Genomic DNA, 15,650 nt, shown 5'->3' on the forward strand with positions numbered 1-15,650 from the left:
GAACACCAGAGTTCCAGCGTTCCGGAGGATTATTTTAATCGTTTTCTGAAACGTGTTGCATACTCAGGCTTGCTGTGAGGGTCCCTTTCCTCGCTGTCTCATTTCCGAGACTAATATTCTGTGAGTTGGAAAACTAGATAACGAAGCTTGTTAGCGCGTGGATTTTGTGACATACGCATTTTTTACGGCCTTTCTGTTTTTCCGCTCTGTGGTTTCCTGAGCTTGGAGAGCAGAGGTGTTTCTGGACTGTGGTTTGAAGAGATGGGCTCGAGGAGGCTGCTGTGAAAAGGTGGAGCAGAGAATGGCAACAGTTTGGGCTCTGAGTTCTGGCTACCTGGGTTAAATGGCTGCCTCGCAGATGAGCTGTGTGCTCTGGGACAAACCACTGAGCCCCTGTGGCCCGTCCCTCCAGCCTTTTCAGTGGCAACAGTAATGATACGGAGCTCATGTAACCCATCCTGACATGGGCCTTAAATAGGATAACGCAGGCCAGTTCTCAGAGCAGTGCCTGGCATGTGGGACATGCTCAGTGAATGTCCATTATTATCTTTAGAGAAGTAGAGAAGATAACAAGCTGCAAGATGAGATTGAGCCCGGAATCGAGTATGCCAGCACGACCAAATGAGGGGATAAGAGAAAGAAATGAATTAAGAGGGAACAAGGTGGACCCAAAAAAAGATTCCTCCACATTTTCTTAAGTGAAGGGTGGGTGCATTGGAAGAGCTTTCGGAGCCAGCCTGGGCAGAGATACAAGGACAGAAGTGCTGGCGAATATGGCCTATTTACGGACTAGTTCATTGTTAGTGAATTGCAGGTGACATCTGTTAGTAGTGAGCTTTTAAAAACATTACTTTCCTTGGACATAGAATTACTTCTTGCTTTCTAGGTATGTTAGGTTTATAATTTTTAAAAAAGTTTTTTATAAAGGGGAGGGGGGAGTTGCGGTTCTCTTCCTAGAAGTCTGAGGAGAATGGAGATCTGGATGTCGATCTCAGACCAGTGCTTCTCTCACTAAGAATGTGACTTGTCCTCGCTGGGTCCACGGAGGAAGACAGAGGCGGACCAACTGATTGTTCCTGCCTCTGGGCACCTGGATCGGCGCTTGCACACTCAGAATCATCTAAAATCCTCACATCTCCCGAAGGAGGTAGGTATTTCCATTATTCTCATTTTTCAGATGAGTAAATGGCGGTTTAGAGAGGTTACACAACTTGCTCAAGACTAGTTAGTGACAAAACTGGATTCAAACTCAGTTCTACCCTGCTGCCAACTTGGATGCTGACCCTTTCTACATTGCCACTCTACTTGCTCACGGTAGTGGCAGCCAAGAGACCAGAAGCATGTATGGATCCAACTGTGTCCACTCTCCTGATGTGGGCATGTGGCAGCATAGGGGTGTCCCAGCAGAAATGCAGCTCATCAGCATCCAAACTGTCTCTGCAAGTCAGCTGTTGGTGGGACTCTTCAAATGGCGGGAATTTTTGGTTCACCTGAACAATTTTGCTGTGAAATCCTCTAGATACGAGGCTGGCTCTCTCTTAGCGCTGAACTAAGGCCCTTGTCAGAGCTGAAGCCCCACACTGCAGGATTCCAGCTAGTGCCCCAGAAATGCAGCCAAATCCAGTGTGGCTGGCTCCCGGCCTTTGGCTGGGGGCAGGAATGTTGTTTCTGTGGGGGACATCTGTGTGGGTTCAGACACTTGCCTAATTGCCTGATTTGCATACCCGGAGGACAGAGGTTGACAAACCATCTTCACTGTCTCTGAAACTTCAGGGGCCACTGTGGGAAGCGGTTGGCCATGAGGTATCAGGAAGGGCCTAGGCAGCCAGGGCTCTGGGCCCCTATTCTCAATTTGAGTAGGACTTCTTCTTCCATCTGTTTTATGTATTCACTCTCCTAAGATTTGGTTTAAAGAAAAGGTTTTATTGCTTAAAAAAAATTCTTTGCAAACTCTACCCTAGAGAAATCTAAAGCAGAGAGACCCGGTGGGTGCTGACCTGGCCCAGAAGTTGGTGCAGCTCCTGCATGCTGGGGATGCTGACTTGCTGACTCAGAAAGCACCCCCTGTTTCCTCTTTGGAACTCTATGAACTGCCCCAGCGGAAGAACCTAAGGCAGGGGGCTGGGCTCCGAGCCCAGAGGCAAAGGGGCTGGCTCATACACAGGGAGTAGCTCTTCCCACAGAAACGTTAGTTTGGCCTCAAAAGGCTGCAACATCTGATGGTTCCTGGTTCCAGGCCTCACTCAAGGCCTGGGTGTGGAGCTCGGTTCTGGGCTGTGTCTGGATGGCTGTGGGTAATCTGGGTTCAGGCAAGTGGCCGGGCTGGATGCTCAACCTACATCCCCACAGGCCTCTATGCAGGGAGTCAGCCTCATGGTGAGTAGAGGCCAGAAAGGCAGAGCAGAGAGTGGCGTATGAAATGCCCCTAGGTTAACAGACAGAGAAAGTCAGGGTCTAGGCACTCGTCTCCTGAGCCAGCAGGTCAGAAAGATCAGGAACAAACAGGGAAGCAGATGCATGACATCCGACTCAAGCGTCACTCGGCTGCAAAGGCTGTTTTGCTAACCCAGCTGGAGCTGCTCACTGCCTCTCTTGCTCTGGCAGGAGCCAGTATCTGAACGAGACTTGCTGGGGCCTGCAGTGCAGGGCCACTAGACAGGGGAGGGTGAGAATGTGTGTGCGTGTGTTGGGGAGGGGTAGAGAGAGGTAATCACTACCAGAAGTTGTTCCTGACCCTGGCATCCTGGAGACTATTCTCAAGCCCCTTCATTTAAACCATGCTGTGTACTCCCCAGAAAGCCCCTTGCCCCCACCTCTACACTGCTCTCCCATAAGCAGTAAGTCTTGGCTAGCCTGATTGACACAGGTACTGTTCCAGGCTATGCAACACATTAGAAGGCTTGGAGGGCTGTAGAAGCAGACAGAATGACAGTAGTGAGAATCACAATGGAGGCAAAACAAAACTAAAATACAGGCCCGGGCTCTGTATACCAGCAGAGGGAGGTGGTGGATGCTCACAAGATCAGAGAATCCTAAAGTGAAAAGGACCTTAGAGGCCAACCCCTTCCCAAGATATGACGTCTATCCCTAACATCCCTGACAAGGCCATCCAGCTTCACTTCCAGGGACGGGGACCCCAGGACCGTGTGTGGTGCCCACTTCAGAGTCTGCCCTCACACAGAGCGCTTTGCCGCTTTGGTTCTTGTCTGACCCTTTGAGCCTGGTGTGTTGAGCTGTGGAAGCCAGAAGTCACACCTCTCTTGAATCTCCTCTTCATTTCTCATGTGACTCATGTTCTAGAGTTTTGACGTCTTGGCTGCCCACCTCTGAATGAGCTCCTTATCCAGAATTTGATGCTCTGGACACAACTGTTTGTTAATTCAGCAGATTTCAGTAGAGATTCGCAACCGGTTCAGAGCACAGGTTCTGGGATGATACTATCCCAGGTTCAAGTCCTGGCTCCACTACTTACTAGCTTGTAATCTTGAGTAAGTTACTTAACCTTTCTGAACTTCAGTTTCCTGCTCTGTAAAGTGAAGATAAAAATAATAACAACTCTATAGAGGATTAAATGATATAGTGCGTGTAAAGGACCGCCCATAGTGCCTGGCATATGGTAAATGCTCAAAATTTTGGCAGCCATATTGGACTAATGACATACTGAGTCTGTACTCAACTAAAAGCCAAGGGTCTTTGCAAACAAACTGCTAACATTTATCCTTATTAAACATCATTTTGTCAGTTTCAGTTCATTGTCTCATCCTGTCCACATTGATTCATTCTGTCACTATACATTGGCTAGCCCATCCATCTTTGAGTCATCTGTAAACCCAACAACACGCCTTTTATATTTTTATTTGAGCTCTCTCTCCAGTCTGATGCCAATATGTTACTCAAAATTCTTTAGGGTCAGCTGTTCAACCAGCACTCAAGTTACTCAACTGTGCTGTCCTCCAGTCCACTTTGGCTTCTCTGATTGAGAAATTTTTTTCCCCCAGAAATTTTGAAGGCTCCAGAGAATAAGTTAATTTATATTCAATCACTTCTGTTTAAAAGGCCAGGAAATTATAAAGCCTTTTAGAAAGACCTCCATCAAAAGGTGGTCAACATAGTTTGGGCAGTTGACAGGGTAAATTTCATTGATCTGGAACAGTCCCTCATGGGCAATTGTGTAAGTCTTCCACAATGCCAGAAGATGAGACATTACTGCAAAGGTCTTCTGTGTTTCTCCATTTGGTTTATCCTTTCTCTCTGCTAGAATAGGAACTTCCCAAGGTCGGGAGTCATTTACTTCACTTCATGTCTCTCTTCAGCACCTGCGTGCCACAGAGCAAAGGCAGTCTAAGCTTTGCACACAGACAACTCTCAATGCTTGCTGACCAGCACGTCACCATGAAAACCAACCATTTATATGCACACATCTAGCCGACAGCGGGAAACTCAGAAGGGTCCGCTGTGGGAATCAAAAGGACAGAAGTTATGTGTTTCATCTTTGTCTCCCTCTGGGTACCTGTAACACCCCATATTGCACACGGTAGGAAGAGAACTCAGAAAAATTATTCTGAATGTTGAGTAAATAACATAAGGGACAAAAGCCGCAGTCCCTGAGTCACACTGATCCTGTTCACATGCCTCCCTTCATGTGGAGAGTACATTATTGATACAGCGTCAGGAAACACTGTAATCAAGAAATGTTAACTGAGGGCCAGTGCCTGCATACAGGCCATAAGACATCGTAAGTCCCAGGGGGCGTGAATCTTGGTGGAGAGGAGATGTCTGCAGGAAGTTTATATCTGGTGTGTCTCATGGACCATTTAAAGGATAAAGACATCAAATAGGCTCTGAAGCAGGGGAACAACGCTTTTAGCCAAGGTCTTTGGAAAGGCTCCACAAAGAGGGCAACTGGGTAGCATTTTAAAGTCGAAAGAATCGGAGACACCTTTCCTGTGGAAGACTGGCCTGAGTCACAGCAAGGGGCTGGGCGCAAGGAGGGTTTCAGGAGCGACAAGTAGATGATATTTCCGGAAAAGGGGGCTCTTGCAGACGCCCAGCCCAGCTTTCCCAGTGAGCCACGGCACACGCTGGCATAGGAGTGCGGCCAGTGGTTGCGGAATAGGTGTTCTCTCTGTCTGCAAAGGTAACTGGCTCCCAAGGGGCTCCAACCCACGTCCTCTACCTTACTGGCATTTTCCTCGAATCTGAGTTTATAAGGCCAGCTAAACAAACTATATTTGGCCTAAGCTGCTCGCTGTAGCCAAACTGCTAAATATCATCACCAGCCAAAGCCACTTTATGAGATGGATGGGTAGGATTTTTCATCTAAAATGATAAACTTTGCCCTCTCGCTCTTCCTAATGCTTCCCATCTCCAGCCTCAGCAATAACACCACGCAATCTCTCACCGGACAGTCTTCCTTTTCTCCTCACAGTCAAGATACCCTTGAAAACTACTGTCTCCTAGATTCCTTACAGGTTTGGCCTTCCTGTTTGTGTGAAGGGGCGGGCCCTTGGATCAACTGTTGCTTAGTAACCTCTCTACTGTGCGGAAGGGCCTGATTGCCTCCCGTGGAAGGCAGGCAGCCCTTGGAGAAACAGAGACATCATCTACTTTAAGGCTGAGGCCTGCTGTTGGCTTTGGGGCTGCCTGTAGTGAAACACAAAAATCTAAGTCTCTCACTTAATAGTTAGCTCACTTAAAAATGTTACTTAAGATTCAATTCTTTCTATAACTTCATTTCTTTCCTCTGACCTCTACTTTCACCCCCTGACTCCTTGGCTTTTGGTTTTACAATTTTAAGGAGAAACCTACAGAACAAGTTCATACACTTCCCTTAAGAAAAGTCATATTTAAGGTTGATTGTTCTTTTAGGTATGCAAACAGACCCAAACTACGTATTTTTTCCACAAAGGAAGGAGGAAAATTGGAGCAACTGCTGGGTAATTCCGGTCACAGGCTGGCTTTTATGGGCCCCCAGCATATCCATCTCCAGGAATAAAAGCACTGCTGAGGGTTTTGGGGGTCCTACCCTTTTTGGAATGCCGGAGGCCGCTATAGCTACTCAATGCCACTGAAAAAAACCCCTAAAACAAAAAAATAAAACCCAAAACAAAACACCAAAAATCAACCAAACAAAAAAAAACAGCCAGTTGAGTCCATGCAGTAGGAAGACAACCTTTTCATCAGCAGTCAAGTTCAACAATTAGGAGATCGCCTAATTCTACCTTTGGACTTTCAAAAAAGTTCTGTTATCTGTGGTTAAGGCATCCCGTAGGCCCAGCTTCATTATTCCTTCCTTATAGCACACAGGAAAAGAGATCCATAGTTCTTAGGAATAACTCATTGTGCACCGACATAATACTTCATGGAGTGTTTTCCTTCTGGTATCGTGAGCAAGAGTATAGACTTTGAAATCTAATAGGAGTTGGAATCTAGTTCTGCTACTTCCTACTTTGTGATCTTGGGTGAGTTTTTTTAACTCCCTGAGCCGCTTTCCTCGTCTGTAGACTGGAAATATTAACACTCACCTTGTAGAGATCTTGGGAACATTCCATAACGAATACAGCCCTTCCGGGATAGTGCCCGATTCTTAGTGGGCATTCAAACATTAGTGCCCTTTCTTCCTTCTTCTGTCCCAAACCTCTACCATTCCATCTTCATCAGAAACTAGCCAGAGACCAGGTGCCAGAACAAGACAGTCCAAAGGGAACCAGATGTTCATGAATGAGGACCATCCTTTATCTTGCTCCTGGGTTCTGGCTGTGTCGTTCTTTTTTCTATTTGTGATATGCTTAAGTGTTTGCCTGGAAATTTGGCCCCAACCTGGGCTTCATATTGACAATTTCTGTCTGAGCTTTTAAGAATGCCACAGAGAGAGAGTGAACAGAGAGGGCAGAGTCTAGATAGACAGCAGTCACAGAAAGGAAGTGCAGTAATCTTGAGCTGGGGAAGGAACAGAACTGTCTTCTTAGGGGAAGTGGATGAAGACACTGTCAGGACTCAGGGAAACATGGTAAGTCTCTCTGCCAACAAATATTTATTGAGCACCTACTCTACATGGGCTCAGCTTTGTAATCAGATTTCAAAGACCCGGGAGGCCTGGTTCCTGCCTTTGAGTGCTTGTAGGCTAAATGGACATACACAAGACTGAGAAAGATCGACAGCAGCCTGGTTGTATATCATACAGTTCCTAGAGAGTTTCAGACTGAAGGAGCAACTGGATATGATTAAGCAAGTAAGGCTGCCTGAAAGAGGCAGTTTGAGGGAGAGAGGGTCATGGGTTGAAGGAGAGGAACTCAGGGTCTGGAACAGCAGGTACAAAGGCTTAGTGCTAAGGGGCCATTTCAGAGAGCAAAAAAGCCCCCTCCTCAAGTGCTTTGTGAATCTCCCATCACCTCGAGCCCTCTTTCATTGGCCCGGCAGGAACCCCAGCAGGTGGCTGGGCCACAAGTGGTCTAACCTCGCTGGATCGGAGGACTCCGAAGAACGGGTAGAGGAAGGCAGGCACCAGGGCTGCAGCTCCGAGAGGCACGGCCTCGGACACCCAGTACACAGCAGTCACGATCAGCACGTAAGCACAGGCAGCCTCCTGGAAGGGGAGGAAAGTGGGCAGTTAGTCACAGGGACAGCCACTGCCACTGAGCATCCAGACGAGATCCAGGGCGGAGGCAGTAGGCACCCGGACTCAAACATGGGCACCGGGACACAGCCCTGGGAGGTGCAAAGCTGGCCTTGGCAGGGCAGTGTGGTGGATCCATGGCGGGGCCCATACTTTGGTGTGTGAAGTAATGGCTGATTCTTGGGTGGGCCGATGCCTGGCATGATGTTTGCATTGGCCTGCAGCACAGAGGCCACGGGACTGTGATGATATCACAGCTCTGCTGGTTCCAGAAACTGTATAGGGTGGGGACTGAAATTAACTGCAGTGTCCAGGTCCAAGGTCATATACCATAAAGGTGGAGTTCACAGCTTTAACTTGGACTGGGGCAGAATATTTTGGTGTCAAGTTGATTGGACACTAGAGGTTCTTGGCAGAGTTAAAGGTAAGGATTAATTTATCTAACCAGTTCACATGTGCGCTCTGAGATTGGCCCATTTTGGGCTAGATAATTCTTCGCTGTGGGGGCTGTCCTGTGCATTGTAAGATGTTTAGCAGCATCCCTGGCCTCTATCCACTAGATGTCAGTAGCACCTCCCCAATTGTGATGACCGAAAATGTCTCCAGACATTGCCAAATGTCCCTCAGAGGGAAAATTGTCCCTGGTTGAGAAGCAGTGTCCTGACTACTGTCTGGTTCTCATTGCCCTGGGACGTCATTCCACCTGCCTGATGCTCATGCAGACATCTTTCCGACAAAGGGGAGAAAGAGTGCTGCCTACCTGGAAGGGAAGGCCTGAAGAATTCCCAGCGTTTTCTGCAGCCCGTTCACTTTGCTGGTTGCACAACTTCGGAGCACACAGAACTAATAAGTACAACATCCTTATAAAAATCAGTCCTCTTTAACCTTGGCCGCCAGTAATGCTGGTTGCCCTGAAGGGTGCTGATTAATGGTGTTGAGAAAGGTCACTGGCTGACTCTTGGGAGAGCTCATTGTCCAAGGGACTTAACAATGGGCTCAGGGGCCACAGCATAGAAGATCCAAGTTGGCTGTGGGTTCTTCAGTTTAGACATAGTTCTAAACCATCTGGGCTCAGGTCTGACCTACCTGACACTCTGGCTGATGATCAAGGAACCTGACAAATCTTGTTCTGTTTATCTCTCCCTTGGATTCAGAACAAGCGTCCTCAAACTTCTACATAAAAGTTACAAAAGGTCACCATGATCAGTGAGGGGCATCAGGGGTGATTAACTTAGCTTGGCTGACGGGACCTTGCTCCCTCCTGATACACAGGGATTATGGCGTTGGGGTTTGAGAAATGGGAACTGGGCCCAACAATTGTTGACTGTAGCTCCCACTGAGCTTTCCTCTGTAGCCAAAAGATCAGAGAGAAGTTAAAACTTTTGGAAGTGCTGATAAGACAACAGAATCAGTAGTGGAAAAAAAAAGGCTCCCTTTTGAAAAGAATGAAATTTAAAGAAGAACGCCCTTTGTTGCCAAAATAAAACTACCCAAAGGAGTTCAAAGCCCTTTAGCCCACCTGAGCCCAGTAATTCCCATCTCTTTCCCGGGACAGAGACAGAATGGCGGGTCTTAACTGCAGCTGAAGATAAAGGGGACAGGATGTCTGTCCCTCACTGAGAAGCCCTTATTCCTTCCTGAGGACCATCAGTCTTTCTTGTCCTGGTCATCACAGGGCCACAAGTTAAGGAAGGGAAGAAGGGGAGACAGGGAGAGAGAGAGGATGAGAGAGAGAGAGAGAACTTTCCTTCTACCAGGCACCATTTTAGTTTGAATTAAGAGAATTCAGGTAAGCCATGATAAACGTTTTGATTCTAACTGCTATTAGGAATTAGCAAAGGCTACTGGAGGAAGTCACCAAGGTACCTTTATCCAGAAGTCTTAAGAACAGGATAAACTACCATCATTTTTATCTGACCTTTCCTTAGAGCAGAGTGGTCAAGAGACCACCTTCAGGCCTTTCCATATATTTCCCCCTCAGTTTATCCATGGAATTTACATAATCTTCCTTTTGCCCCTTCTCAACCTTCTCATAATTCAGTAGGTAAGCTTATATTCAGATAACCCAAAATACTCTGTGACGTTTGATTACAAGTGTCCTGTGTCCCTGTGTCTGACCAGTGTCTGGCAGGTAGCTCAATCAGTGTTGGTTGAATTGAACTGGGCTCCTCTGCTGGCTAACAGGTCTCTGTTATCTACCGGAGAGAATATTCTGGCGACTCCAGGCCCCTTATCACAGACATTGGTCAGCAGGTGTGTAGGCGTTGGTGAGTATTCAGGCATTGCCTTTAAGGAGTAGTGTTGTTAGTTCTTTTCCGCCCCCATTTATAAATAAAGGAGAGAGTTCAAAAGTGGGATGTCCCCTTATTGGATGTTTCCTGACTGCTGCTAACTGATGTTTGCATCTGCTCCTTTTCCACGCGGTCCAACCACCCCAGTGGTATCCCATGTAAACCTGACCAGAGGGGGCTCGCGGTCTGTGTATTTGCTGCTGTGAAGGACTGGAATTTAGCTTGGGAGTTGGGTGTAACTTTATCCCACTGGAGACACTGAAGCAGGGCTTAGTGATGGACGCCCCCTCTCATAGCCTCTTCTTCTGTAGTATGGTAAACCAAGTCTGGGCCCCTGATTGTAGACAACTGGGTAGGAAAAAGGCGAAGGTTATTCTACCCATTCCTAAAATGTAGCTGTGGCCTGCCACTTGGAAGAACCATCAGAACTGTAGGCCGGGAGCTCCTGCTTGGATGACGTCTCTCAAATCCAGCCCAGAGCAAGCGAGTCCATTTGGGAAACTTAAGGAGGAAGTATCGGAATCTCAAAGTTTGATGCAATGGGGGAGGGATGGGTGAGAGACATTATACAGGTAGGTTTGTGCCTACTGTGGGCAGTGGTGACCTCAAGGTGCTTCTAAATCATTGTGGGGGAAGAAGAGCAGGCCTCTTGCTGACACTGTGACACACAGAGAAGCCATCTTAGTCCAAAGGTGAGAGACAGTCTGAAAAAAGGGGTTAGGTCAAAAAAGGGCATTACCTCTTGCTCTTAGTAAGTCCAGCTTTAAAAATTTCTTCATCAATTATTTATAGACCTAAACAGAGCAGAGGCACACCTGTCTTTCCTTTCCTCTCTTCTTTTTCCACAACATTCCTCTTCCCTCAACTGTATAGATTTTGCCTCCTTCAATAATTTATCTTTTTCTTTTTGTGGATACTTGTCACTAGTCATTGGTAATTAAGAAGCTCAAAGACAGGGTCCCAGAATGAAAAGTGGGGAACACTACACCCTAGAGGCATGGTCCCCAAAGACGGGGACTCAGGGGTCACCTGATACTGCTGTGGAGAGGAAGAGCAGGCTGGAGGCTGCCTGCTCACCACTTGGTTAGCATTCCCTTAAACCCATCTGATACTGAGGGAAAAAAAAAAACCATGTAAAGGAAAGAAAAAAAGAAATCAGCTCATTTGGACAAAGCAGAAAATTGACTGGTGTACGGGCCAGGAAAACTGTCAACAGCAATCACTGTCTGCTAATCCCGGCCCGGGTTTAATCAGCGTCTCCCTGGCACTTGGGGGTATTTATTCTGCTCGAGATTTAAGCCAGTTTGTTTTTAAGAAGCACCGTCCTAATCCCCTGTATTTCACTTTATAACTTAATCTTGGTTACCAAGTTGCTCAGGGAGCTGCGTGGAAGGCGCTCTTCCCCTCCCACAAACACGATTAAGCTCTCTTAGCTTATTTTTCCCCAGAGTCTCAAGGACAGTGCCAGCGGGGAAGGGGTAAAGCCACTGAGAGGGGGAGGAAGAGAGGAGGGGGACAGAGCAAGGAAGGGAAGGGAGGCAGAGAGAAGCAAGATGAGCGCAGAGCCAAAGCTGGGGCTCCTTTGCTCCTCTGTTGTGTCTTTTTAGGCTGTCATTTGGTGTCTGTCCTTCAAGAGCACAGAGAAGAAAACACAGATGGTACAAATTACGGAAGGGCCATGTCCGTGAAACCGGGGCAAGACGCCAAGCGCTGCTTTCAAGTTCAGAGGGAACTTGAGAGATTAAGAGGTTCAAACCCTGGTTATCAGTCCCCCAAGACTAGCCCACAGACCCTGGTGAGGTGCAAAAGAGCCTCCGCGGGGGCCACACTCCACCCCACCCCACCTTGAGGTCCACAGTCCCCTCCTGCCTAATCCTTCTCCTCAGTGTCATCACGGGGAGGTCTTCCTGCATCCCTAGTTACCCTTACATCCACATGGTCACATGGGGACTCCTGACAAATCCTGGCTCACCAGCGTGTCCTTCTCCTTATCAGCACACCCTGCCAGCCCTGGCCCACAGATTTGTGTAACACACATCAGCCGGTTCAGCTGCAGCCCTTTTTTAATCTCACTCCTGGCTGGGGGCCATGGGGTTGGGGGACGGGAATGGGACAGAAGGATGAAAATGGCAGTTTTTAGGCAGAAAGTATTTTAGCCTCCTCCAGAAAGACCCTTCCATTTCTTCAAACCAACAGGAAACCACGTTGAAGAATTGCAATAAGCACCCCGTTCTGTCCACCCACCTCCCCTCCTTGACCTTCTGCCTGACCCCCTGGCCCCAGGAGAGGACAGGCCAGTACTCACGCTGCTGGGGTAGAGCATGGGCAGAGGCAGCAGCACGAGCGGCACGAAGACGACGAGCAGCAGGTTCCTGGCCCGGAGAAGGCCCTTCAGCAAGCCCATCCTGGACCTGTGCTCTCTCCTCCCCCCCTTGGAGCCCGCCGCAGGCCCGATGCCTTTGCTCCTCGCGATGCTCGATGCTCAGTCCAGAAAGACTTTGTAAACCTCTCTCAGCTTCCAAAAGTCCTCTTTCGTCTTGGGGGCAGAAGAGGAGGGCAGTGACAGCCCGTTTGCACAAAAGGCTGGGCTCCTTGCCTCCTGTTTTAGGTGGGATTGGCCAGCATAGTCTTATGCCCAGCAACAAGGAAGCGGGAAAAGATGATAAATGGGGGCATAGTGCGTTCCCTCTCTGCTTGCTCAGTAACAGAGTAACTTCATTCTAGGGCTCAGCAAAAGCCCCCTTCATCGACAAAATTGCCCCTCTGCTGCTGCTGTTTGGCCTTGAAGAAGTCATTTAAAGGCTTAAAAAATTAAAAAGACCAAGAGCATATCGTGCCCTCCATCATTTCTCCTCTCTCTGATGCCCTGTTTCGGGCAGTACCAGGGTCACTTCCTACCTGTGCTCGCTGTACCCCTCTTCCCTTAAAAAAACCTAGTACTCCCCTTCCCTTAAAACAAGCCCCCCGAGTTTGTCAGGGAGGAGGCAGCCTTCAGATGGGGTTGGTCTTCTCTCCCAGGACCTGGCACCTTAACTCAGTTCAAATTTCTTTCCTTCTAATTGGTCTCCCACTTATAATTTGCTTTGAGCCTGGGCCTCCAAAGCAGAAAAAAAATCCCTAAGACATTCCTGGTTGTCACGGGACAAAATCTTGCTGGAGGCCCACTTTAACTTTCGTTCACCTATGGGAAGCCAGACAGAGGCAGTAGCCCCGCCCATTCCTTACAGCCAATCAGCACGTTGGAAAGAATGAGACGGTATCTCTTCCAAAGGCAGTTCAGGATTGGTCCCAGCAGGGGCCCGCTGATTCTGCAGACCTAGGCAACTTGCAAAGCTTATTTTTGTTTCTCAGACATCCTAGGGGCTGAAGTGATGACCATGGTTGTAAACATAATCTCATTTGCCCAAGCACTGCTTTATCCTTGCAGACCATGGGACCCGGAGCTTTCCCTGGGGGACCGCTTGCTGATGAAAGTCAGAGGAAGACGATGTGTCCGGTGGCAGGGAGAAAAGGAAATATTAATCCTGGAGAAATTTGCCCCAGAGTGCACACTGTTAAACCTTTCAGACCTCCCTGGTGGCAAAGATCATTTGCTTCAGCACCTGGGTGAACACAAAATGTCTAAACCAGCAGAGGGTGTTAGCCTGTGAGAAAGGCCACAGACTCTTGTGGCGAGAATGCCTCTCTGGAAAAGTCTAGCTGCCCGTATCATTTCAGAGGCCCTTCCAGCCCAGATGTGAGTGGACTTTCTGGCTGGAGTAGGTACCCAGATGCTCTTCTCTGAGGTTCTTTACCGAAAAAGAAGCAGAAGCTTCCTTTGGTGGGTAGGCAAGGAGGAGGTGGAAGAGCAGGGAATAAGTTGACAAGTTCAGGGACAGGGTCTTTGTAGCCATTGGACTCTGGAATTTCTGCTGCTTACAGATGGGGAGAAGCTTTTCCCTTTTTTCAGAAAGTACGTGTGGATTTGGAGCAAGGAAGAAAAGAAAAGGAAAAAAGAAAGGAAACTCTAAAAACTTTTAAAGTTGGTGGTCCTTGGCAGCACTGCCTTCATCTGAGAGAAGCTGAGCAGAGTTAAGGGTTACCCAAGTTCTCTTAAATTCACAGAACACAAGGAATGGCATTCCAAGATCTGCAGCAAAACCAGTTGAAATGATCCCCAGGCTAAAGGGAAAGTGACCAGAGAAGTGACTCCAGAAAACCAGTTCTTCCTGACTTCTAAGGCAGGTGCAACTGTGGACTACCCAGATCCCTTTTGAAATTATCTTGCCCTTGTAGGATGAGCTATGATGACTCATCTCTTTCAATGCATGTGGAAGACTGGCTACCGTATTTACTACATTCAGGCCTCATTTTTGTGATGATTTTGAAACGTAGAATGAACAATACCACATGTGTGATGTTTTGGTGGTGAATATTAAAGACTGGATAATAATAAACAGCTGTGGAAGTCAACATCCACTGTTAAACACACATACCACTTCAAATTCCTTGGTGAGATCATCTGAGATAACAAAGATTCCATTGAGCCTAGTAACTTGATCATGACGTTTTTATTACACCGTAAGTGAATATTTGTTAAATAAAATTAGGTAAGGTCAGTGACACGGTAAGACCAGTAGTTCTTCAGGACTCTATCCATTTTTCAGATGAAGAAGACATATTCCAGAGTACAATGCTTGAGAAATCTAAGACAAATTCCACTTATATGAGGTATGTAACGTAATCAAACTCTTAGAAACAGAAAGTAGAAGGGTAGTAGCTAGGGGCTGGAGAGAGAGGGAAAAAGGGAGATATTGTCCCATAGGTATCATTGTTGCAAGATGGAAAAGTTCTAGAGATCTGTTACACAACAGTGTGCATGTAGTTAACATTATCGTACTGTACACTTAAAAATGGTTCAGATGGTAAATTTCATGTTATCTGTTTTTGACCACAATAAAAAAAAAGTAAGACATTAACATAGATTAGGAAAGTAAGTGGAGCCATGTAAAGTCATTTAACAAGCATTTAATTCTGGTCCAGTTTACCTATGGAAATACCTTCCATATTTACCATATCACATGAGTGGGCTTACCACTTACGTGATTCTCTTTTAGTTAGATTCAAGGTGAGATGACAGAGTGAGGAAAGTTTCAGCACACAGATGTTTTTCAGTGTCTTTTGAGTGACACCAGAGATAGCCATGAGGATGCCAACCATATAGGAAACTTCCAGAACTTTTACATCCTAAAATTTCCCAGCAGTATAGAAATGGCAGAAATGGTTCCATAAGTCACAGGCAAGTTTCCACTACAAACATCACATCCCAGATTGTTCTGTCTATGAGTAAATATGATAAAATGTGACTTGGTTGTGATTGTGGTTTGTACAGTGTGGTCCTAATGAGGCAAAATGGGAGAATCCGTTTCTGTCCAGTCTACAACTTACTATTCGCTGGGCAAAGGGTTGGGTTTTTGCGTGGTGGTAGTGAGCATAATATTTGATTTTGCATGTAAGTGAAATCATTGTTATAAAACTTTTGTGGGTAAACAATTAATTTGTATTTGGACTAAAACAGTGTTTAAGTATGTGGTTACTGAAAATGAAATTTTCATTTGTCTTTGAAAAAGGTCATGCCTTTCTTGTTTCTATTTTTTTCGGTCATATATTCCCACATAAATATGATCCCTGATTTATGAATACAAAAGTGCCTTTCATTTTTTGTTGCAGGGTGAATGAACTACCATTGCTATCACTGGTCCTGG

At 47.0% G+C, this 15,650-nt stretch overlaps 1 protein-coding gene across 1 annotated transcript in view; it reads right to left on the minus strand.

The window, feature by feature from the left end:
* Positions 1-12,637, minus strand: part of SLC13A4 (solute carrier family 13 member 4) — a 41,718-nt gene extending 29,081 nt beyond the window's left edge. Inside the window, exons 1-2 of the mRNA XM_046669713.1 lie at positions 12,212-12,637; positions 7,457-7,585 (exon numbers count right to left, since the gene is read on the minus strand). Of these exons, the coding sequence (XP_046525669.1) occupies positions 7,457-7,585; positions 12,212-12,310 (228 nt within the window). The 5' untranslated portion in view covers positions 12,311-12,637. The remainder of the gene's footprint in view (positions 1-7,456; positions 7,586-12,211) is intronic.
* Positions 12,638-15,650: the final 3,013 nt, after the last annotated feature.

This window comes from Equus quagga, chromosome 8 (genome assembly GCF_021613505.1).
Source record: "Equus quagga isolate Etosha38 chromosome 8, UCLA_HA_Equagga_1.0, whole genome shotgun sequence".
Lineage (NCBI taxonomy): Eukaryota > Metazoa > Chordata > Mammalia > Perissodactyla > Equidae > Equus > Equus quagga.